The sequence below is a fragment of the Chiloscyllium plagiosum genome, chromosome 4 (assembly GCF_004010195.1).
Source record: "Chiloscyllium plagiosum isolate BGI_BamShark_2017 chromosome 4, ASM401019v2, whole genome shotgun sequence".
NCBI classification, from domain to species: domain Eukaryota; kingdom Metazoa; phylum Chordata; class Chondrichthyes; order Orectolobiformes; family Hemiscylliidae; genus Chiloscyllium; species Chiloscyllium plagiosum.
Window position 1 is genome coordinate 29,052,187 of NC_057713.1, and position 23,911 is coordinate 29,076,097.

General features: G+C 39.0%; 1 protein-coding gene across 3 annotated transcripts in view; it reads left to right on the forward strand.

Annotated features, from left to right (window-relative positions):
* The window catches only part of LOC122548912 (protein NDRG1-like), a 68,809-nt gene that overhangs the window by 12,793 nt on the left and 32,105 nt on the right, over positions 1–23,911 (forward strand). For 2 of the 3 annotated variants that reach the window (XM_043687877.1, XM_043687878.1), the window contains exons 2-7: positions 5,179–5,268; positions 13,612–13,647; positions 17,124–17,229; positions 21,205–21,325; positions 22,409–22,471; positions 23,198–23,258. In XM_043687877.1, the coding sequence (XP_043543812.1) occupies positions 5,200–5,268; positions 13,612–13,647; positions 17,124–17,229; positions 21,205–21,325; positions 22,409–22,471; positions 23,198–23,258 (456 nt within the window). In that variant the 5' untranslated portion in view covers positions 5,179–5,199. The remainder of the gene's footprint in view (positions 1–5,178; positions 5,269–13,611; positions 13,648–17,123; positions 17,230–21,204; positions 21,326–22,408; positions 22,472–23,197; positions 23,259–23,911) is intronic. The other variant, XM_043687879.1, reaches the window with a different exon arrangement.

Genomic DNA, 23,911 nt, shown 5'->3' on the forward strand with positions numbered 1-23,911 from the left:
TTGAAATATAGTCAAAACTTTTATGTAACCCCAATGGCATTTTAGTGTGGTCTGAATCCTTCAGCTTTGATACTGGCGATTGGATCCAGAAAAAAAACTTAGATGAAAGTGATCCTACCAAGTGCTCCTTGGATGTTGCCTGACCTGCTGTGCTTTTCCAGTACCACACTCTCTGCACCAAAAAAGTTAGTTGTAGTGGGAGACCATTGTTTAAACTTTGTTTTCCTCTCCCAGTTTTGCTAGAAATTCCATTTGTCTTGAGTTTAACTAAATTTCGGCTAGAAAATGGAATGTAAGATTGGAGTCGCAGAAAGCATAGTGGACTGTCAAAGAATACAGGAGAATGTTGATAGACTGGAGAGTTGGGCAGAGAAGTGGCAGATGGGATTCAATCCAGGCAAATGAGGTGTTACATTTTGGGAATTCTAGAGCCAACTATACTGTAAAGTCAATGAGCAGAGATCTGGGAGTTCAGTCCATTGTACCCTGGAGGTCGCTGCACAGGTGGATAGTGGTCAAGAAGGCTTATGGTATGCTTGCCTTCATCAGATAGGGTATTGAATATAAGAGCTGGCAGGTTGTGTTAAAATTGTACAAGACTTTGGTTTGGCTCCATTTAGAATAGTGTACAGTCTGGTCGCCACATTACCAAAAGGATGTGGAGAGGGTGCAGAAAAGGTTTACGAGGATGTTGCCTGGTATGGAAGGTGTTAGCTACGAAGAGAAGTTGAGTAGGATTGTTTCATTAGATAAAAGGAGATCGGGGGGCGTCTGATTGCGGTCTGCAAAATCATTGAAGCGTATAAACAGGACAGCTTTTTCCCAGGGTGAGGTCTCCAATAACGAGAGGTCACTCATTCAAGGTGAGGTGAAAAACTATAAAGGGGGATACATGTGGAAAGTACACACAGAAGGTTGTAGCTGCCTGGACCACGTTGCCAGCAGAGGTAGTAGAGTCAGGCATGGTGGATTCATTTAAGGTGTGACTGGATAGATGCATGAGTAGGTGAGGAGTAGAGGGATACAAATGCTTAGGAATTGGGCAATAGGTTTAGACAGTGGATTTGGATCGGCACAGGCTTGGAGGGTTGAAGGGCCTGTTCCTGGGTTGTAATTTCCTTTGGTTTAAATTTGAATGTTGGCTTAGAACAATCTGAGAGCCAAGGATATGCCAAATGGGGAAGATAAACAGGTGAAATGCCTGTTGTTTTAACACTGAAATTTTAATCTGACAGGGAAGAGGACAGCTTTTGGGTTTGTCAGAAGACAATTTCTTGGCTAATGGGGCCAACTGAAGAGCTCCTCTTAGGGGCTGTAGTTGCTACCAATAATTGGAGGCCCTAAGCTATACTTGAGCCTGCCATCCCAAGCTGAGCAGAATGGGATGTGGCTTTCCAGACCTACCTGACCAAGTCCCACTACATAGGTTCCAGGTGAACCCCTGTGGTGTCTCAGCAGTGACCACTGCTCCATGATATTATTGCATCTGAGGAGCTGTTGGTCCCTAATTGGCATGCAGTTCATCATAGAATCCCTACATTGTGGAAACAGGCCATCGGACCCAACATGTCCACACCGACCCTCCAAGTAACCCATCCAGACAGATGCCCTGTCCTATTACTCTATAGTTTTCCCCTGACTAATGCACCTAACCTACACCCCTGAACACTAGGGGCAATTTAGCATAGCCAATTCACCTAACCTGTACCACTTTGGGAGGAAATCTGAGCCCCTGGAGGAAACCGATGCAGACACTGGGAGAATGTGCAAACTCAACAAACAGTCCTTTTGTTAGGAGCAGAGATGGCAATGCTTGAATTGTCCTTCCAGTGTTAGACTTTCCTAATAACTAATTTTTTTTTAAAAAGTAATCTTTACTACAGTTTACAGTACTCCAAATGTGATTTTTGCCCAAGATTCAATATAAGCATGTTATGGTTCACCTTTTCAGTCCTGTCCTGGAAGCATAGAATCTTCTGCATGGTTTATATAACAGCCTTATTAGCTGTATTACTAGCGTTAAATGATTTTGGTATTTGAGTTTCAGATCCTTTTGCTTTTTATAAATTCTATTCAGATTCTTGTATTCCAAATGTCATCTTTCTACTTGTTCAATTATGGTTTATTTATTTTTGGTTAAGTACTTCAGATTGTACAGGTTTTTAATGTTAGAGTCATAAATGTAAAGCGTGGAAACAGACCCTTCAGTACAACCCGTCCATGCCGACCAGATATCCCAATCCAATCTAGTCCCACCTGCCAGCACCCAACCAATATCCCTCCAAACCCTTCTTATTCATATACCCATCCAGATGCTTTTTAAATGCTGCAATTGTACCAGTCCCCTCCACTTCCTCTGGCAGCTCATTCCATACATGTACCACCCTCTGTGTGGAAAAGTTGCCCCGTGGGTCTGTTTTTTTTATATCTTCCCCTCTCACCCTAAACCGAAGACCTCTAGCTCTGGACTCCCACCCCCCACCCCAGGGAAAAAACTGTCTATTTATCCTATCCATGCCCCTCATAATTTTGTAAACCTCTAGGTCACCCCTCCGCCTCCAATGCTCCAGGGAAAACAGCCCCAGCCTGTTCAGCCTCTCTCCCTATAACTCATACTCCAACCCTGGCAACATCCTTAAATCTTTATGAACCCTTTCAAGATTCACAACATCTTTTCCAATAGGAGACCAGAATTGCATGCAATATTCGAACAGTGGCCTAACCAGTGTCCTGTACAGCCACATGACCTCCCAACTCTTGTACTCAATACTCTTTCCAATAAAGGAAAGCATACCAAACTCCTCCTCCACTGTTATTTATCTGTTACTCCATTTCAAGGATCTATGAATCTGCACTCCAAGGTCTTTGTTCAGCAACACTTCCTTGCCTTATACACCTTCAAGTGTATAAGTCCTGTTGAGATTTGCTTTCCCAAAATGCAGCACTGGGAAGTATCTGAATTAAACTCCATCTGCCAATTCTCAGCCCATTTGATCAAGGTCCTGTTGTAGTCTGAGGTAACCTTAGCTGTCCACAATAGCTCCAATTTTGGTGTCATGGGTGAGCTTACAAACTATACCCCTCATGCTCCCATCCAAATCATTTATATAAATGACCAAAAAGTAGAGGACCCAGCATTGATCCTTGGTGCACTCCACTGGTGACAGGCCTCCATTCTGAAAAACAACCCTCCATCACCACTCTCCTACCTCTTTTTTTTTGAGCCAGTTCTGTATCCAAGTGGCTAGTTCTCCCGTGTTCTGAGATCTAACCTTTTCTAAAAGCCTCCTATAGGGAACCTTATCGAACACCTTCCTAAAGTCCAAATAGACCACCTCTACTGCTCTACCCTCATCAATCCTCCTCTTCAAAAAAAATTCCCAATCAAGTTTGTGAGACATGATTTCCCACACACAAAGCCATATTGACTATCCCTAATCAGTCCTTGCCTTTCCAAATACATGTACATCCTGTCCCTCAGGATTCCCTCCAACAACATGCCCACCACTGACATCAGGCTCACTAGTCTATATTATCTTGGTTTGTTGCAAACATCCCTAAAGCAGTGGTCATCTTTGAATGGTGAGCGTCAGCAAATTATTGCCTGACTTGATGAGATTTGGCATCAAACTCTGCTTTACTTCCCATCCACTATTGTAAGTTGCAGTGTCTGCATTGAGTTTTCTTGTACTGTCTACAACATCAAGCCCCCAGACAACACTTTGCTGTATTTTAAACGTACTTGGGATAAGGCTTCTACTGGAACTCTGAAATTACAGGTTTTCCACAAGCCGGTTCCGTTTCCTAACCATGAGATACTGTGGCCTGAGGATGCAATTTCCTGCATTTGGTTCCAGAACTAGTTAGTAGACTTTTTTAAAGCTGTATTTCAGTAAGTTTCCCAACTGTCAGTGTATGCCACCAGGAGCCGTCTGCAGTGCTGTCTATATTTGCTATTAAGCACGAGTAAAATGTGTTTTAGTACATTTGTTTTAACTGGCACCTTCTAAACCAGCACTCTGTTTTTAATTGCCAAAAATATATACCTGAAATACCAGATATTTAATGTATTATCACCATCTCCTGATGGACATGTAGTCAGTTGAGGGTGAATGTGAGAAAACTCTGCCAGTAAGTGCCTTAAAAAAAATTGCTTTGTTAGTGATTTTATGCTGTAGATAAAGTATAACACTGTTTACCGTGCTACTTAATGTGTTCTTAAATGGATTACATATGGAATATTTTATCAAGTGCCACACTCTTGGTATAAGTGAATTTAAAAGGTTTGCTGTAACGAGTGGGATATAGGTTGGCCTACAAGAAGTGCAATGAAAGTTTTACCTGTGGAACTGGCCCTTGTTACTTTTTTTAGATGCACTGACTTTCTTACACACAATTAATGTTGGCATTCAGTCAAATTAAAAAATTTTAATGACTTAGACATTCTGTGAAGTTTTAACCTTTTTTTTTCCTCCATTTCCATGTGTTTGCATAGATCTAGACTTTAAATGAAAAATCAAAGGTCTACAGGTGCTCCATTTTAAATCTGATTCTATTCTGAATGGCTAAAAGCTCAAATTCTGTGATTAGTTGGTTGTTTATGATCCACTTATTTTTGACTGAGAATGGTGTCCATTGTGAATTGCCTAGTAGGCACTTTGTTTGCAGATTTTCATACCTGATCAGTGGCAGAAAGTAGTGTCATACAATAGAACAGGCCAGAAAGTGCATCTTCCACTTGCATAACATCACCCAGGCAGAAAAGCTTTACAAGTGATCTGAGATGTTAAAAGAGCAAGCAAAAACAATGATTCCAAGGTTGCCGTTCCACAAGTGAAGAATCCAAACGGAAACAACTGAATATGGAGTCTGAGACTTGAGTTGCTTTTCTTTGCTTGGACTAGGTGACACCCCATTAGTGTCTCCTCCAAAAGCACCACCTCAATTGATTATTTTGACAGCAAGTAAAAGTGGGTGGGGTTGGCCTGGCAGATATTAATGCCCAACCTAAAGCTCCATTGAGTTTTTAATGCTGCCACACTGACTTCTAACTAAAATGAAACTTCATGAAGGGAATTTAATTGGGAATAGAAATGTTGTAACATTCTCTTGTTCCTAATCTTGTAATTGCCATTGTAGTTGATTTTCTTTGTGATTCTCATTACTCTTGTCTTGTAGTTGCCCTACAAAGTGTGCATTATGTCTCTGCGAGACATCCAACTTTCTGAGGTCAAACAGCTATTAGTGGATAATTCTCCATTCTCTGAGGTAAGCATGCCATTAAGTGTTTCCTTGTAGTTATTTTATTTTCAAATATAGGGAAATATTGGAGGTAATAATGTCACTGGACTAGTATCCTAAAGGCTAATGTTCAGGAGACATGGGTTCAAATCCTGCCATGAAGTTGGGGGAACTAAATTAATTTAAAAAAAATATATAAACTTGTGACACTGTTATGGTATGCAATATTTGTGTTTTAAAAACCATTTGTATAACTGATGTCTTTTATTGGAGGAAATCTGCTATTCTTAACCTGGTCTGGCCTACTTTGTGATTCCAGACCCCATAGCTGTGAGATTCTTAAACTGCTCTCTCAGGTGGCTTAGTTAGCCATTCTGTTCAATAAATACTTGCTGGTAATGCCCATCTTCTACAAAAGGACGAAGAGTGTGTGGACTGCAGATGCTGGAGATCAGAATTGGAGTGTGGTGCTGGAAAAGCACAGCAGGTCAGGCAGCATCCGAGGAGCAGGAGAATCGATGTTTTATGCTTGCAATGTCAACTCTTCCTGACCAGCTGTTGTCTTCCAGCACCACACCAACTCAGTATAAAGAGTTTTTAATTTTATATATGTGGATTCTTGCTATAATTTCAGTGCAGGTAATTAATATTGTAGATTCTGTTTGCTTTTAAACAAAGAATTAGCCAATATTAGCCTCTTCCCACTCTCCTTCAAACTCAATTAGTATATCCTTTTTTCCTTTCTGCCTCCTGTTCATCTAACTCCACATTCTTAAAATTATTCTTCATGAAATTTACTTGCTGAAGTTGTTTTTAGTATTGCTTTGCATTCACTTAGTCATTGTCATAGAGATGTATAGCATGAAAACAGACCCTTTGGTCCAACTCATCCCAACCAGAGATCCCAACCCAATCTAGTCCCACCTGCCAGCACCTGGTCCATATCCCTCCAAACCCTTCCTATTCATATACCCATCCAAATGCCTTTTTAAATGTTGCAATTGTACTAACCTCCACCATTACCTCTGGCAGCTCATTCTATACCCTCGGAGTGAAATGTTGCCCCTTAGTCTTTTTTAATATATATTCCCCTCACTTGAAATCTATGCCCTCTAGTTCTGGACTCCCCTACCCCAGGGAGAAGACTCTGTCTATTTATCATATCCATGCCCCTCATGATTGATAAACCTGTAAAGGTCACTGCAGGGAAAACAGCCCCAGCCTATTCAACCCCTAGCTATAGCTCAAATCCTTCAATTCTGGCAACATCCTTGTAAATCTTTTCTGAACCCTTTCAAGTTTCACAACATCCTTCCAATGGGAAGGAGACCAGAGTTGCACACAATATTACAACTGTGGCCTAACCAATGTCCTGTATAGCTCCAACATGACCTTCCAAATCCTGTACTCCATACACTGACCAATGAAGGAAAGCATACTAAATGTTGCCTTCACTATCCTATCTACCTGGACTTCACTTTGAACTTGCACACCAAGGTCTTTGTTCAGCAACACTACAAGGACCTTACCGTTAAGTGTATAATGTCCTGCTAAAATTAGCTTTCCCAAAATGCAGCACCTCATTTATCTAAATTTAAGTCCAGCTGCCACTCAGCCCATTGGCCAATCTGATCAAGATCCCATTGTAATCTGAGGTAACCTTTGCTGTCCACCTCCAATTTTGGTGTCATCAGCAAACTTACTAACTATGCTTATGCTCACATTCAAGTCATTTATATAAATGCTGGGTCCACTACTTTTCATCACTGATCCTGTGGCATGCCACTGGTCACAAGCCTCCAGTCTGAAAAGTAACACTCCTTCAGCACCACCCTGTCTTCTACCTTTTTTTGAGCCAGTTCTGTATCCAAATGGAGAGTTCTCCCTGTCTTCCGTGAGGTCTAACCTTGCTCATCAGTTTCCCATTGGGAACCTTGTCAAATACCTTACTGAAGTCCATATAGACCACATCATCTTCTGCTTTTGCCCTCATCAATCCTCTTTGTTACTACTACAAAAAACTCAATCAAGTTTGTGGGACATGATTTCCCATGCACAAAGCTATGCTGACTATCCTTAATCAGTCCTTGTCTTTACAAATGCATATACATTCTGTCCCTCAAGATTCCCTCCAACAACTGGCACACTATTGACGACAGGCTCACTGGCTTGTCCTTACCACCCTTTCTTTAAACAGTGGCACCATTAGCTAATCTTCTGGCCCCTCACCTGTGACTATCAATGATACAAATATCTCAGTAAGAGACCTAGTAATCACTTCCCTAGCTTCCCACAGTTCCAGGGAACACCTGATCAGGTCCTTAATGTATCTAAACATCCAGCACTTCCTCCTCCTGTAATTTGGACATTTTTTAAAGATGTCACCATCTATTTCCCTACATTTCTATATCTTCCATATCCATATCAATTTTCACAGTAAATACTGATACAAAATACACATTTAGTATCTGCCCAATCTCCTGTGGCTTCACAAAAAGGATCTTTTGAGGGGCCCTATTCTCTTCCTAGTTAACCTTTTTGTCTTTGGTGTATTTGCAAAAACCCTCTTGGATTCTCCTTAACCCTATTTGCCAAAACCATTTGATGTCCCCTTTTTGTGTCCTCCTGATTTCTCTAGTACAATCCTACTTTTTATACTCTTCAAAGGATTCACTCAATCAATCTGTCTATCCCTGACATATGCTTCCTCACTTTCTTAACCAAACCCTCAATTTCTTTACTCATCCAGCATCCCCTATACCTACCAGCCTTTCCTTTCACCCTAACAGGAATATACTTTCTCTGGACTCTCGTTATTTCACTTCTAAAGGCTTCCCATTTTCTAGCTGTCCTCTTACCTGAGAACACCTGCGCCAATCAGCTTTTGAAAGTTCTTGCCTAATACTGTCAAAATTGGCCTTCCTCCAATTTAGGACTTCATCTTTTTTAGATGTGGTTTACACTTTTCCATCACTATTTTAAATCTAATAGAATTATGGTCACTGGCCCCAAAGTGCTCCCCCACTGACACCTCCATCACCTGCCCTGCCTTATTTCCCAACAGTAGGTCTGGTTTTGCACCTTTAGTAGTACATTCACATTGTCATTGTCTTTGTCTTGTACATAACAAATTCATCATCATCTAAAACCTTCCCATTATAGCATTCCCATTTAGAAAGTTAAACTCCCCTACCATAAACACACTATTATTTTTACAGACAACTGAGATCTCCTTTCAAATTTTTCTCAATTTCCCTTTGACTATTAGGGGTTCTATAATACAATCCCAATAAGGTGACCATCCTTTTCTTATTTCTCAGTTCCACCCAAATAACCTCCCTGGATGTACTTCTGGGAATAACCTCCTTCAGTACAGCTGTAATGCTATTCCTTATCAAAAATGCCACTCCCTGTCCTTTCTTGCCCACCTTTCTGTAGCATTTGTATCCTGGAACATTAAGCTGCCAGTCTGGCCCATCCCTGAGCAATATTTCTGTAATTGCTATGATATCCCAGTCTCATGTTCCTAACCATGCCCTGAGTTCATCTGCCTTCCCTGTTTGGCCTCTTGCATTGAAATAAATGCAGTTTTATTTACTAGTCCTACTTTGTTCTCTGCTTTGTCCTCCTTGCCTTTGTTCTCAACTGTACCAGTCTCAGATTGAAGTCTTTCCTCCATCTCCCTCCCCCTGCCTTACTAGTTTAAATCCTCCTGAGCAGCTCTAGAAAATCTCCTTGCCATTGTATTCTTCCCCTTCCAATTTAGGTGCAATCTGTCCTTGTACAGGTTACTTCTGCCACAAAACAACTTCGAATGATCCAAAAATGTGAATCCTTCTCCCATACACCAGCTCCTCAGCCATGCATTCATCTGCTCTATCCTCCTATTCCTGCCCTCACTAGCTTGTAGCACCAGAAGTAATCCAGGTATTACCACTCTCTAGAGGACCTTTTTCAAATTTCTGCCTAACTCCTCTCTCTCTGCAATCTCCCTTCAGAATCTCAACCTTTTTTCCTTATGTCGTTAGTTCCAATGTGTACAATGACTGACTTCCTTTCTGCTGGCCCCTCTCTTCTTCCCCAACCCCTGCCCTTTTTTTTTTTTAAATGAACATCCTGCACCCTCTGAGACATCCTTGATCCTGGCACCAAGGAAGTAACGCACCATTTTGATTTTTCGCTGCTGGCCACAGAAACATCTGTCTGTGCCTCTGAGTAGAGTCCTCTAACACAATCAATTTGCCTGGAACCCAAAGTAGCTCTCATTACATTTAGAGCCAGTCTCCATACCAGAAATGTAGCTGTTTGTGCTATGTTCCCCTGATAATCCATTACCCTCTATCTTCCAAAACTGCATACTGGTTTGAAATGCAGATAGCCACAGAAGACTCCTGCACTCCCTGTCTACTTCTCTACCTTTTTTTTTCCTTTAGACTTAACTCATCTAAGAATTTTCCTCCCCCCCCCCCCCCACACCTGCCATACATCCCATCCCCTTGCTCTTGTAAATTCCTCATTGCCACTAACTGCCTGTCCAACTGAAGCGTTTGATCCAATAGGATCGCAGCCAACAGCATTTATTGCAGATACAATCCTCAGTAACCCGTAAGCTCTCCCTAAACTCCCACATCTGACTAGCATATCACTCTACTCAGGGCCATTTTTGTTTCTTTCAGTCTACAGACTCGGAAAATAGCACTCTTATTCCTCTACAAAACAAAAGACACAGCTCAATAAAACATATAATCAAGTAAGAAACCACTCTACTGACAGCAGACTTCTTTCAAGGCGCTGCTTAAAATCCACTTATCTGCTTCGGTGCTATGACCTCTCCCAGGCACGTTCCTTCAAGATCAGTTGTGCATTTGACTTTTTAATTTTTCCAGATGCACCCCAATGTCCAGTGATGTGAATCCAACAGCAAAGGCAGTAACTGCAACTGTCAGTTAGCAATGTGGGTCTGTGCCTCTCCACTGACCTCACCATGTGCTTCCTTTATCTGTTCTTCTCCCTTTTTAAGTGTGTTTTGACTTTTTTTTTTCTCAAGTTCCAAAACCATGCAAGAGCAATTGCTGCTCCTGGAATTCAAGGAAATCACCACCTCCAACATTCAGAATACCTCAAAAGGAGCAACTGTTGCAGCCAGAAATTTTTCTCATCCTCCATCTTGGATTACCCAGAATCCTGTCCTGATAAAAGTTTCTTCTGAATTAGTTACTCCTTACTAATAGTCCCAAATCCAAATTGTGGCATTTTTAATATTGGAATAAATTCTAATTTGGCCTCTTTGCAACTCCAGGTGGAATCAATTACCATTTTCTTCTTCCTTTTTAATGTTCCCTTTGGTTCTATTCCTGTACCCTTTTTTAAGGTTTCATTTTTTTTAAACATGAATTGGGGGGAAAAAGTAGCAGACTACAAAATAGTCTCTGATAATTGAAGGTAGTATGGTGACATTTAACTTGAGAGGATTACAAAGATTTGATTTGTACAGTGGCAGATGGAAGGTATCATCCTAACTAAGCTTAAATACTTGTCTGATTCTATCCCCCACTTGCAGCTTGACTATGTTTTAAACTTTGTCTAAAAATATTCTTCACTCTAACAAAATAGAACACTAAGTTTGAGGGCCTGACTGACATGCTTTCACTCCAGAGAGATTGGCAGACTGGTCCTCCGTGTTTGAAGTGGCTTAAATAACATCTTTTATAAATTGCAAATCAACATTGCTTAGGAGTTTTGAAAGGATGCATTGTTTTTTCCCTCTAACTGTATGCTCAAAGAAGACATTGCTATCATTTTGGCCTGTAGCTTTTGCCATTTTATCTAGAAGCTGAACTTAAACTGGCAGGAAGTAGGTGATTTGGCAGCAGTCAAGTGACCAGGGTGTCTAACTGTCCATCCATTTAATATAATAGACATAAGTGGCCTTCTGCCTGCCTTCACTTTGACCTAAAATGTTTCATTTAATCCCCACTTTATTTGCCTTCAGCATAGTGTTCTTTTCACTGGGTTTAGTTTTAAAATAAACTATTAGCATTGTGTTGGGTGGTATTGTAATGGTCACAGGAAAAGGAGCCTATACCCTTTTAAATCTGAATTACTGGATCTGTTAGCTAGGATAGTTCATGTATTCCATAGTTCTTGGCCTTTTTGATGGCTAGAGTTAATGGCAGCAGTTATTTTATTTCCTACTGTTTCAAATTCATAACTCTGGAACCCTAGTAATATCACTGACTTTTGACCAACTGAGTATATTTCTTTCTACAGTATGGTAGCATTTCAACATTGCTGACAATTTAAGTGTTACATATATAATTGGTAAATTAAAAATATTAGCTTTGTGCTTAACTGATTCTTAATATCAGAATAAATTGCTCTACAACAGTGCAAAATAACTTCATGTGGTGGGGGAAAGGTGAAACTAGAGGACTAAAGATCGTGACTAAGGCAAAAGGAACACTTCATAAAATGGATGGACTTTGCCATTTCTCAGTTACCTTTCATTGCTCTTTATATGCGAGTGAGTCTTTGTGGCTTGCCATTTAAGGCAGTGGATGGATTTGATGACAAAACTAACTCCTAATGAAGAAACACATTCCTGAAATAGAAAGCACAAGTTGAAGAGAAGATTACTAATGACTGAGGAGTAATGGTTAGGTACTAACCAACTTTGGGTTTTTAAGACCTGAAAGGAAGAATAAGCTACAGTTGTCCCAGGAATAAATATTTGATAGAAGAAATGTAATTTCACCTCTTGAAATTGTAGAAGTGAAGATCTCATTTGGATAATACTTTTTAGAACATAGGCCTGTACTATGATGTAGTCTTCTAATATAAGATCAATCTAACCTATACATCCCTCAATTTACTGAGGTTCATGTGCTTGTCCAGCAATCGCTTAAATGTCCCTAATGTCTCCTTCTCTAATATCACTGCTGGCAGTGTGTTCCACGCATCCACCACTGTGTAAAGAACCTACCTCTGTCATTTTCCCTATACCTTCCTCCAATCACCTTTTAAAATTATGGCCCTTGTAACAGCCATTTCTGCCCTGAGGAAAAGTCTCTGGCTGTTTATTCTATCAATGCCTCTCATTACCTTGTACACCTCATTCAAGTCCCTTCTCTTCCTTCTCTCCAGTGTGAAAAGCCTGAGCTCACTCAACCCCTCTTAAGACAAGCCCTCCAATCCTGTTAAATCTCCTCTGCACCCCCTCAAAAGCATCTACATCCTTTGTGATGAAGTGACCAGAACTGGACACAATATTCCTTGCAGCTCTTAAACTCTGTCCGTTGTTAATGAAAGCCAAAGCACCATATGCTGCCTTAACACTCCAACTTTGAGGGATTTATGTATGTGGGCTTGAAGATCCCACTGTTCACCGCTCTGCCAAGAATCTTGTCTTTAACCATGTATTTGGCATTCAAATTCAACCTTCCAAAATGAATGTCTTCGCATTTCTCCAGGTTGAACTCTATCTGCCACTTCTCAGCCTGGCTGTGCATCCTGTCCGTGTCATGTTGTAGCCTGCAACTGCCCTGAACGCTATCGACAACACCACTGACCTTTGTCATGGGAAACTAACCCACTCTTCCACTTCGTGCAAGTCACTTTTTTTTAAAAACTACAAAGAGCAGAGGCCCAAGAACAGGTCCCTGTGGGACACAACTGGTCACTGACCTCCAGGCAGAGTACTTCCCATCCACTACCACAAGCTGTCATCTTTCAGCCAGCCAATTCTGTACCCAGACAGCCAAATTTCCCTGTATCCCATACCTCCTAACTTTGAGCCTATCATGGGGAACCTTCTCAAATGCCTTGCTGAAATTGAAGCATCTTAAAGATAAGAAATGGAATATTTCAGGAAAAACACTTGAAGACCAGAATTATAGAGCCAAGAAACAAATTGAAGATTTGTAAATTTTTTTTGTATTTATTGTCCTGAAATTGTGGAGGAGTGTTTAGTTTCAGGAACCATTTTCAAATGAAATGAGTGTAGCCATTAAAGATAAAATGGCAAAATAATATTTTCATTTCTGTATTCATTAAAGTGGTCAGAATACAGTGACATGGCATGGGCCTCTCAATGAATGGTTATGTGCACTGAAGGAAAGTAATCTGAAGAAAGTTGATGCAACATTTAAAATTGAATCATCAGCAACAGAATAGAAAGCTAAAAAATGAGTAGCAAGGTCATAATTTGAAGAATGGGAGAAAACAAAACCATGGAAAATCTGTCAGATGCAGAAGCAATTGCAGCGTAATCAAGTTGGATCCACAGCCATTGGATCTAAATTGCATGGTTACATATTACATCAAGGTATTCACTGGTATTTGAGTTCTACATTTTTTTCTCTTTTATAACAGGCAAATGCCAGAAGCTTTCAAGTACTTGAAACTCAGGTAATTTTTTTCAATTTTAAGTTCTAAGACGCAATCACTTCAGTCCAGCAAGCTTAGAACTGAGTCACTCAGGATTTGGAATTTTCTGGTTTGGCCTTTACTGTCATTCTACATATTTGTAAACTAGAAAGTCTTTTTGAAATAGAGGTGATCAAAATGTTTTTGGTTTTGCTATCAAAGTACTATACTAAATAGTACTTCCCTTTCTTTCCTCCCTTTTGATGATCTGGCTCCACAGGCTTTGCCTTTTTAAATGTATTCTGTTCTAGTGGCTACTCATGAGCTCATGCTGAATATCAATAGTCTTTGTTAGACTAAGACTTTTCAATCAAATCCTACCCTCTTCACAAGAGAGGATCACTGGATTGAGTTTGGGAAAACCCAAAATTATTTTTTTACCAATATAAATTCCTGTTGACTTAGTATGTTCCATGCTACTGCAAAGGTTGAACAGAAAGATTTTGGGAAATATTACTGAACTTCAGAGGTAGGTTCACTGGAGGCATTCGTGTGGATGAATATAGAATAGAAATGGCATGGTGGGGATGAAGTAACAGGTGATTTGACACCCCTGTCCATCTGAAGGGCATCATCTTCATCAGTTATGTAATTTGTAGAGGCAGTGCAGGCTAAAATCTCCTGTCTGTACTGATCTCTGCGAAAGCTGTCTAATTTTAGCCCATCCTCCTAAATACAGGGTAATTGTGTTTTAATGACCCCAACACACACCACCTACGAAAGATACTTGCTGCAGTGATAGAGGTTCTGTGACTTGTAGCAAGTCAGCCAATATATCATCAACTGCATTTCTCAACATGTTGTAATCTCCAAGTGATGCAATGAGCCTTTGACATTCACCCTAGAGAAAAGGGATGGGGGGAGGGGCATTGGTTTAATACCTCATTGGGTGGAGAGCTGTCAGTGCAGCACTCTCTCAGTATTGCATTATAGAATCAACAAGATTTTTGTGCTCATCCATTCTCTGGAGTGGAACTTTGAACTAAGATGTTGACATGAAAACTGAGGATGTTATAAATGTCTGACATGTGCAAATGCACTTAAGCTGAGATAAATGGTATTATTGCATTTCTTCAACCTATTCCCATCTCTCCATTATTGTTCATCAACACAACTGTTAATACTAGATAGTTCCACTTTGTCAGTCTCTGCATTTATTTCATAAGTCCTGCAACTTTTCTAACCTTGCACCTTGAATGTTGTCACACTTTTTTGTTCTTTTGGTATTTTCTCAATCTTGGGTTGGTGTTCTTTCCCCCTCGGGTGTTAATCCTGTGACAAGTACTGCTGCTGCAGACCAAGTCTGCAGGAGTAGACATTGGGCTTGATGTTCTGCAAGTGGTGAAATCTTTCTCCTGGTTCTGTTGTGCCTCTATTGAAGAGAGACTTTGTACTGCATGAATTAATGTGTCTAACTGCAAACATTTTAACTGTTGAAAATCTGCAGTTATTTAGAATTTTAGTCTCAAACCATTTAGCAGTTTTAGGCTCGATAAAGGCAACTTGCAGTATGGTGTAAAATGTTTCATAAGAATAATTTGCCAGCCATTTCTTTAGACTTTGCTTCTGTCTAGATAAACATTCTTTTCTGTTATTTTCACCTGACTCTACCTATTCTTATTTACAGAATACACACTGGGTATATTGCGACAAGTTCTGTTAGAGGGTCATTATGCACATTGTTTTCCTGTATTAAACTCTTATAGCCTGATATTAGTGTCATGATTCTTTGTGCAATTAGGAGATTATAGAATTCTCCTTTTTTTTTTTACAAACTTGTGTCCAGTGATTTTTTTTTTAAGTAGTGGAGGTCCTAGCATTTAGTTTATAGATAATGTATTCAGTGCTCACTCATTGACCTGTCAATTTTCTTTCCAGTATTTTGGTTATTTAGCAAATTGAGGATTTTCAAATTTTGCTTTTTAAAAAGCAATCCATGGTGTAAAAGACCATTTATTGTCTAACACTTGATCTCTAAGTTTAGAATGTGTGAATACACTTGCTGAAGAGATTTTTCAGTAATCAGGTGTTTTTAGCAAGCTGTAGATTTTATAAAGGGCTTAAGGTAGTCTACATGAAGTTGGCTTTAGTTCATAAGATTTTATAATTCCATAAATGGAAAGACTAAGATACTTGTGCCTTTCTGTAGAATATGTCTGATCTGCCCCAGGTCTGTGTGCCAGCTCCCTTTATAGCCCTCAACTCCTTGGCAACTTCCTAAATCGGTTTCCCTTTTGAATATTAGTATGAGGGGGAAAAAAGACTCCAGGGATAATTAGAGAAAAACAGTGGAGTTCTACCATACTTTGCTTATGAATTTCATATTAAAGAACATTATATGGGAACCATTTGAGTTGTCACTGTTTTAACACTGGCTTTGAAATCTCCTATCTTAAACATAAAATCCAGAATGACAATTTGAGCTATTTTAAATTCTGTCTTATTATAAAATTCTTTTTAAAGCTGTTATATTTGGAAGCCTACATAGGATTTCAACTAGAATCTATTTTAGCATCAGATGGGAGCAGAATAACACTTGCTGATCTTTACATTGGATTACTGCTCTTGGGAAGCTATTTCCCTCTGGTAGCACTTGTACAGTTGATTCTGTTATAATGTTTCTTCAATGTAAGTTAGTTATAACACGATTGCAGAATGTAGACCATTATTTGTAGAACACACAATATCCTTGCCTGTAATGGTTATAATGCAGTTCTACTACATGATTTTCTTTAACGGGGGATCGCACCAAAACAAAACTATCCTGTTAGATCAGAACAGACCATATTGATCCGTATGTTGAAATATGACAACTGAGGTTTGTGTAAATCACTACCATATGTTTGCCATCCCATGTACATACCCAATGTTTAGTATACACTTCAGTCAGGAGATTAAGCTGTATTATTGCACTTTAATATGATAACAGATGTGGTGAATGAGCTAGCAAGATGGAGTAGTCTGCAGCTGCCTCTACTTTGGTAGGTCTTTGAAGATTTAACTATGTTCTCTAGGTTGAATTCTAAACACTGTCAATAGTGTGTATAATTGAACCAGGTGACCAAAATTCTAAAGGTCCTCTCATTTTATTAGGTAAGGTTTTTAGTTTAGAAAGGCATCATGTCAGCATGGGCTTGGTGGGCCAAAGGGCTTTTTTTCCTGTGCTATATTTTTGTTCTATATCTCCCTCTGGACACCTTTTTTAGATAGTGGTCTGCTTTGAAATTAAATGCAGAACTACTGTAAACAGTTTTGTTGTGATTGCATTGCTTTACCCTGGATGGGCCTTTTTTTGCTCTCTAACATTTTAACTCATTTGACTATCAGCGCAGTGGCCTGTTGATAAGTGCTTAATTTTTGGACAAGTTGAAATGCACATTTGGTTTTAATTAATGCTATATATTATTATCACTGAAATATTTAAACATGTAATTGTTAATGCTTATCTTTTTCCACAGGAGCATGATGTTGAAACTTCACTTGGTACCATCCGTGTCGCTGTCCGTGGGACACCCAAAGGAAGTCGGCCAGTCATTCTCACATTTCATGATATTGGGATGAATTGTAAGTAGCAGTGTAGCAAGACTTTGCACTATATTGACTTTTATGAATCATGAACATATTGCAGATATTGTTTATTGTTTCTTAGTTTGAGGAATGATCCATTCAAGATATGCAGACCAAAACGCACACGTGATATAGTTAACAGCTTCTAAGGCAGTACTAGCAAGGCAAACTTTTTTCTCCTTTTTTTTGTTTTTTGCCTGTTTTACAAATGGATTAGAATTTACAAATTATTTAGCAAATAGATTTTGTAAGCCCAGTTTAGATTTTAAAATTGAAGAGGTGAGCTTCATCAATCTGATCAGTTGTCCTCCTCTGTGGTATCACTTTATTCTCTCAATCTGTCTCCAGGATAGATTTTGACTGGTTATCTAAATGTGTAATGTAGCTGCAGACTTTTTTGGGTCACCTGGGATTTCACTTTTAAATCTTGGTTATTCCAAATTGTACTAAACTAGAAAATGCTCCCAATTTCAGTTAACCAGTTCTGTTATGTGACATTAATTTGTGCCTGCTCTGCTATAGTTTCGTGCATCTTTGCTCATGTAGTCACCATCTCTACATCTAACTAATTATACTAAAGTACTCTTGAGAGCCCTTCTCAGGATCTATTTGGCAGAAGAGGTAGAAATGCTTGCCACTACCTGGATCTTCCAATATTCATCTTGCTGGTGCCATATTCAAAGCTTAACTGCCCACCGCATCAAGTGCTGCAAGCCAGGAACTGTCCCTTGCACTAGTGCTACACTTTAACTGAATGCACGGTTTAGAGGAAAGCCAAGTTCTCGCCCTACTTTATGAACAGGCTTCTGCTAGAAGGGTGTGGTTGTAAGAAGGGCTGTTTTTTTTCTTCCTGCTGACCACCAAAGGAGACCTTCCCATCAGACCAAGCCAGCCTGGGCATTAATAGTCCAAGTCAGGGACTTTGTATCCTAAGTGAAGTGGGATGCTCAGCTGCATAAGAACGTCCATGGTGTGTATTGTACAAGGAGAAATTTTTTCTGTGCTACCTTGTTTGCGGTGGTGATGGGGTGGAAGCCAGACAACCACCCACTATCTAACTCTGGTGTGTGTACATCTAGTCAAGAATTACGGACTACAGCTCTCCATTGACTATGTTACGTCCACTCAACAGCTCTCACTCACCTCATCCTCCTAAACTATTAATCCTTCCTGCTCTGGTTCCTACTCATGCTCTGGGAGCACTTCACCTTCTGCTCACTTATCACTACTGAATGCTCTTGCATCCACTTTCAGAATACTGAATACCTCAATGCATAAGCTTTAACCCTTCTTGGACAAAACAAAATCCCTCTCCTTGTGCACAGAGTTCTAACTGGAGCAAAACATCCTTTGTGTTCAGTTCTTATAATAAAGTATAGCATCCCATTAGCTGCTTGACTTATGTGCCATATCTACATACTCAGACAAGTGCAACCAGGATATCTAAATAGCTCTGCACCCCTGCAGTCATTTAAGTAATACTTGCTTTTCTTTATTTCAGTTTAACATGGAACAACTTCACTTTCCCACACCTATATATTCTATCTGCAGATTTCTGATTACCCCTTTTAATCAGTCTGAGTCTGCAATGTCTTTGTCTTCACTACATACTTTTCTATCTATCTTGGTATCATTCTCAAATATAACTACCTTTTTGACTTGGTACAGGAAGTTAAAGCAATGATGTAAACTCAAACTTGAGGGCTCAGCATGGGCCTCATTCCATTTCTCTCATCTTGCCAATCAGACAAGAGCCCACTTATACATCAGCCAGACAACCTTACACTATCAACTTTTGCTTTTTGTAATAGTATTTGTTCTCATCAGTTGCATTCTGGCAATCCATGAATGGTCTGTCTGCAGGCTCTTCTTTATCCACCTTGAATGTTACTCCTTCAAAGGGCTGATAATGGGTTAAACACATTTTGACAAGTGCTGAACCTCCTTTTTAAACTTGTTTTTAAAGTGTGCAGTTATAATCGAATTGTAAAACATTCCCCATGACAGATGGCAAGGAAACATACTGTTTTCTGATGCTTTCATTTAAATAATGGGATTATATATTTTTTCAATCTAATAAACTTTTTAATTATAGGAAATGCTAGAAAGCTAGTTCAAATTCATCTATAACTTGTATCAATACTGTAGATGAAGTACATCTGGACCTGCAGAATGGTCAGTCCATAGCTGTTTGTTTGCTTAGAACCACTTTCTCTTGTGACTGTAATATTAGATTCCTTTCTCAGTTCCTTCCACCATCTGATTTACAGCTGTTACAAGAATGATGTTTGTGTCCTCTATCGTGAATGCAAACAAATTATTTGTATATTTCCCCCTGTTTTATTCTTTATCTCTACTACCTCTGTATCATGGATCAATATTCACTTTGCTTAGGTATTTTTATTTTTAAATACTGTGTATGTGCAGAAGTCTTCCTGTTAAACCTTAAATTCAGAGTTATCTTCTAATTCTTTTTGTAATTCTCTAGTTGTCTGACCAATCAGGAGATGTTGCTCCTCTTTCTATAATTGCTTTTTCTTTGTATTTTATACTTGCTGTAATTAAAATGAATAATAAGTCTTCTCTTTGAATTCTTCATAGAGGAATACACTTATTCTGTGTATTCTGAAATATCCCTCTAATTTCTACTGCTGTTTGTCTAATGATCTCTCCCCTAGGTATGCCAGTTTACTTCAGCGAGCTCAGCTTTCATGTCAATATGATTGCTCTTATTTAGATTCTAAATGCTAGTCTTGGACCTGATTCTCTTTCAAACTGAATACAAAGTTCAGTCACTAGTCAGTACTACCTGGGGATGCATTAGTTCCAAAGGGGTATTTCACAATTCTAAGTCAAATATAACCTACTTTCTAGTCAGTTTCTTAGTTTCATAATGTACTACTATCTTGCATGCATTCTGTAAACTCCTCCATTCAAGCTACTGCCTATGATTATTCTTGTCCCTTTTTCAGGAACACCCAAATATTTATTCTTGATACTTTGTCCCACATTGTGACTACTTTGGGCCTGTAGCCGATGCAAATTAGTGACGACTTCCCCAATTCTCAGTCTCTCTAGACCAATTCTACATTTCTGCTGTTGTGAACCAAGGTTATCGCTAACCTTTGCACCGATGTCATCCTTGATTTCGCCATGCTATTCCTCCATATTTATCTAACTACTTACTTTACTTGACTGTTTCTAAATTTTTTGTTTTTGTGCCCCTTCCTGCTGTTCTGACCCTACCTTCTTCCCCTCCCCCCATGCCCATTAACTATTTTTCTCTCTTACCATGTGAAATAATCAAATGGTATAGACCTTTTCCATATTTGGTCACCTGTTCCCATTATAAGGTTTAGGATCCTTTTCCAGGGTCCTGCAGCTTGGAACAGTGGTCCCAGCACCACTCAGGTGTAGACTGTCCCTACAGTACAGCCTGCAATTGCCCCAGTCTGGATGCTTACAAACCAGAACCCACTTCTGCACACCAGTTTTTGAGCCTCACTTCAAAGTGCCTAATTGTGTACCCTGTTTAAATAGTCAGAATTCTTGCCTTTCAGACTTGGGTTTAACCAAAATCCCCAAGCCTAAAAGCTAATGGCATGCTTGAACATTGGGCATTCTGTCTGCTTGGGCCTGATAGCTTAAACTATATTGCAACTTCCAGTACAAGAATAACTAGGATCTTTAGAAAAGCTGTTAAAAGTAGAATCTGTGCTTGTTTCCTAAATCTGGCTTAAAATAAACATTTTAATTTTTCTGCAAATAAAGATTGGGGGAAAGGATAAATTGTTACTTCCCTTTTTGGATATCATGAGTTGACTGTCAAATACAGGTTTTTGTTCAATGAGTTGAACTTTAGTAGAAATATAGCCCATTTTGTAGAGTTATGTTCACCATAACTAATAGTAAATCATTTTTTTGTGGCTTGTTACCGTTTTACTACAGATAACTAAACTTGTCTCTCCATAGACCAATCCTGCTTCAACACGCTCTTCAATTCTGAAGATATGCAGGAAATTACACTTCATTTTGCTGTTTATCATATTAATGCACCTGGTCAGGAAGAGGGAGCTCCAACTTTTCCAGCTGGGTAAGGATGGCCATTTAAATCCTGTACTTTGACAACAGACGTTATTGTCATTGGCAACCGTGCATTTACCCCTATTTTAGTCTGCTTTTTGGAGGTGTTCGTGGTGAACAACCATCTTGATCTACTTGCAGCCTGTATAATGAATATACCATAGTATTGTTAAATTAGGTGTTTGGAGTAATGTCATCTCGTTTATATTCTTAAACCACTTTCATATCTGTCTAAAAGGTAGCTAAAAGTCATCCAGCTGCTGTGGATCAGCATGTAGGCTTAAACTGAAAGGACAGCAGATTCCTTTCTAAAGGCCATCTATCCTGATCTCCTCTTCAACTGTGTTATAGTAATGGTGGGTTTTTGAGAATTCCACACACCAATTTCTTCTCGTTATAATTTTAGTTCTTGTACTAATGTTTTGCTGTTCATCTTAAATGTGAATCGCTGTATCTTTGGTGTCTCCCTTCTCCCAACACTGACCCTGTATAGCTTTTCATCCATAGCTGACAGCTTACTTCGCAAATAAGCATTTGCTAACCTTTTTCTATCTTCTTCCCCAACCCCCATATGATCACTTTACATTCTTGGATGTTCTGTAGGGGAATGCAAATCCTTTTTTTAAAACCTTCATTCTGTACCTTGTTAATGCCCTTGTCTTTTTAGCTTTGTGCTGGGAGTGATGAATAATTTTAAACTAGTGCGTTGAAGAAACTCCAACTGATCTACAACATCTGTGGTGAGAATCAATGTCAGGAGTCCAATATGCTCATCAAACCTCAAATAATTTAAACTTCTTACTATTGCTAATAGACATCCTGACTCAAGTGCAATTCAACAATGGATTATCCATTTTTATTTCCTATTGTTATTAAATAGAACACAGGTTCTTTTACTTGTAATTAGCCTAAGCCTGTTTTGACTTGCATCTACATCAGCTATACATCAGTTTTCAGGTTTGGCATTTCCATTTATATATCTTTTAAAATCCAATCCGTAAAGCTAAATCCATTACACACCAGATGATCAAACAGTATAGGTTTGAAACCACTTTGAAGAAAATTTTTTTTATTTTGCATCTGATTTTTGTAGATACCAGTATCCATCAATGGACCAAATGTCTGAAATGATTCCATCAGTTTTGAAGCACTTTGGGTAAGATTTTAAAATTATACAATTTTCATATGTGCATCAGTAGTCAATTTGGGAAAGATTGCAACCTTTTAATGTGCTGTAATTCTCAGCTTGACTTTGCTAAATATTCTGTTCTCCTGAACTGTCATACTTGAGGTTGGCATTGTTTCTACGCATTGCCAAGAATGCAGCTAACAGACTTGCCTTCAAAATAAGAAGCTGCAAGTGCTCCAGTAACTTTTTTTTTGCTTTCACAATTCTTTCACACTTAGTGTAAAGCTAGTAACTTTTGCTGAAAGTTAAATTCCCATTTAATTCTATCCTGCTCTCATTCAGCACTTAGAAGTCTGTGCGCTTGAGCAGCGATTGTCGTAGTAGTTGGGAGTTGGACTTTTTCGTTTTGCTTCTTCCTCCACACTAACTCCCCAAAGCCCACAATCACTTGTTAGTGTTGCACAAATTAGAACCTAATTTTTAGTCAAAGTTTTATTTTTGGAATGAATTATGTACTTATTTCTCATGGCTCAAACTCTGAAGGCTGAAGTGCATTAAGGTTTCTGTATATTTTCCTTAGAAACCATTCATTTAAGTAATCATAATTTCTAAAATAAAAATATTTTTCACTTTTTAAAATTCATTTTTTCATTTAGACCAGCTTGAGGTCTTATTTTTAGTTCCCTCCCAAATTAAGTTCATGTCATTTCTCCTGTTCTGGTGTAGACAGCTAAAATTCTGATTGTCTTTCAGTGTGAAGAGCATTATTGGAATGGGAGTTGGAGCTGGTGCATATATTCTGACTAAATTTGCTGTAAGTGGTGCTTCCCTTATTTGTTCACTTAAATGCTCTGGAGGTAACTTTTTTGTTTTCATGGCTCTTAGATTTTAAGCAGAGAGCCTCATCCACCAGTACTTATCGTTTTATAAATGCATGCAAGAGTAAATTTAGACAAATGTTTTGGTGGAGTTGGGCCAAATAAAAAGGCCACTTTAAAAACTATTCCAGAAATCCTGCCATTCCTATTTCTTAGTCATTTTTAAACTTAAGGATGCAGGTAACAAGTCTGTATAAGTGTTCCTGTTGCAGGCTGCATTGCATGGATGGACACTCTTAAATTCTCCAGTTTGGAAATCTGATTAGTTTGGTATGGGACACTGTTCATGGCTCACCTCAAAATGGTTAGGAATCAAAAATACACTAGGCATTTAACATTCCCTTTTTTATTTTGAGGTATTACTTTTTACTACCTTCTGTGAAGCTGTCAATCAGTCCCCAGGAAGTGAAAGCCCCTTTTTGTTTTTTTTTTGAAGAAACCTTCAACCCACCACCTACCTTGTCTAAATAAATACTGGTTGAAAAACGCTCCTTTTACAAGGAAAAAACATCTATCTTAGCAAAGTACATTCACTATTCTTAAGCTTAGCCAAGAATTCATTTGAAGGAATGTGAACCTAAACTAGTTT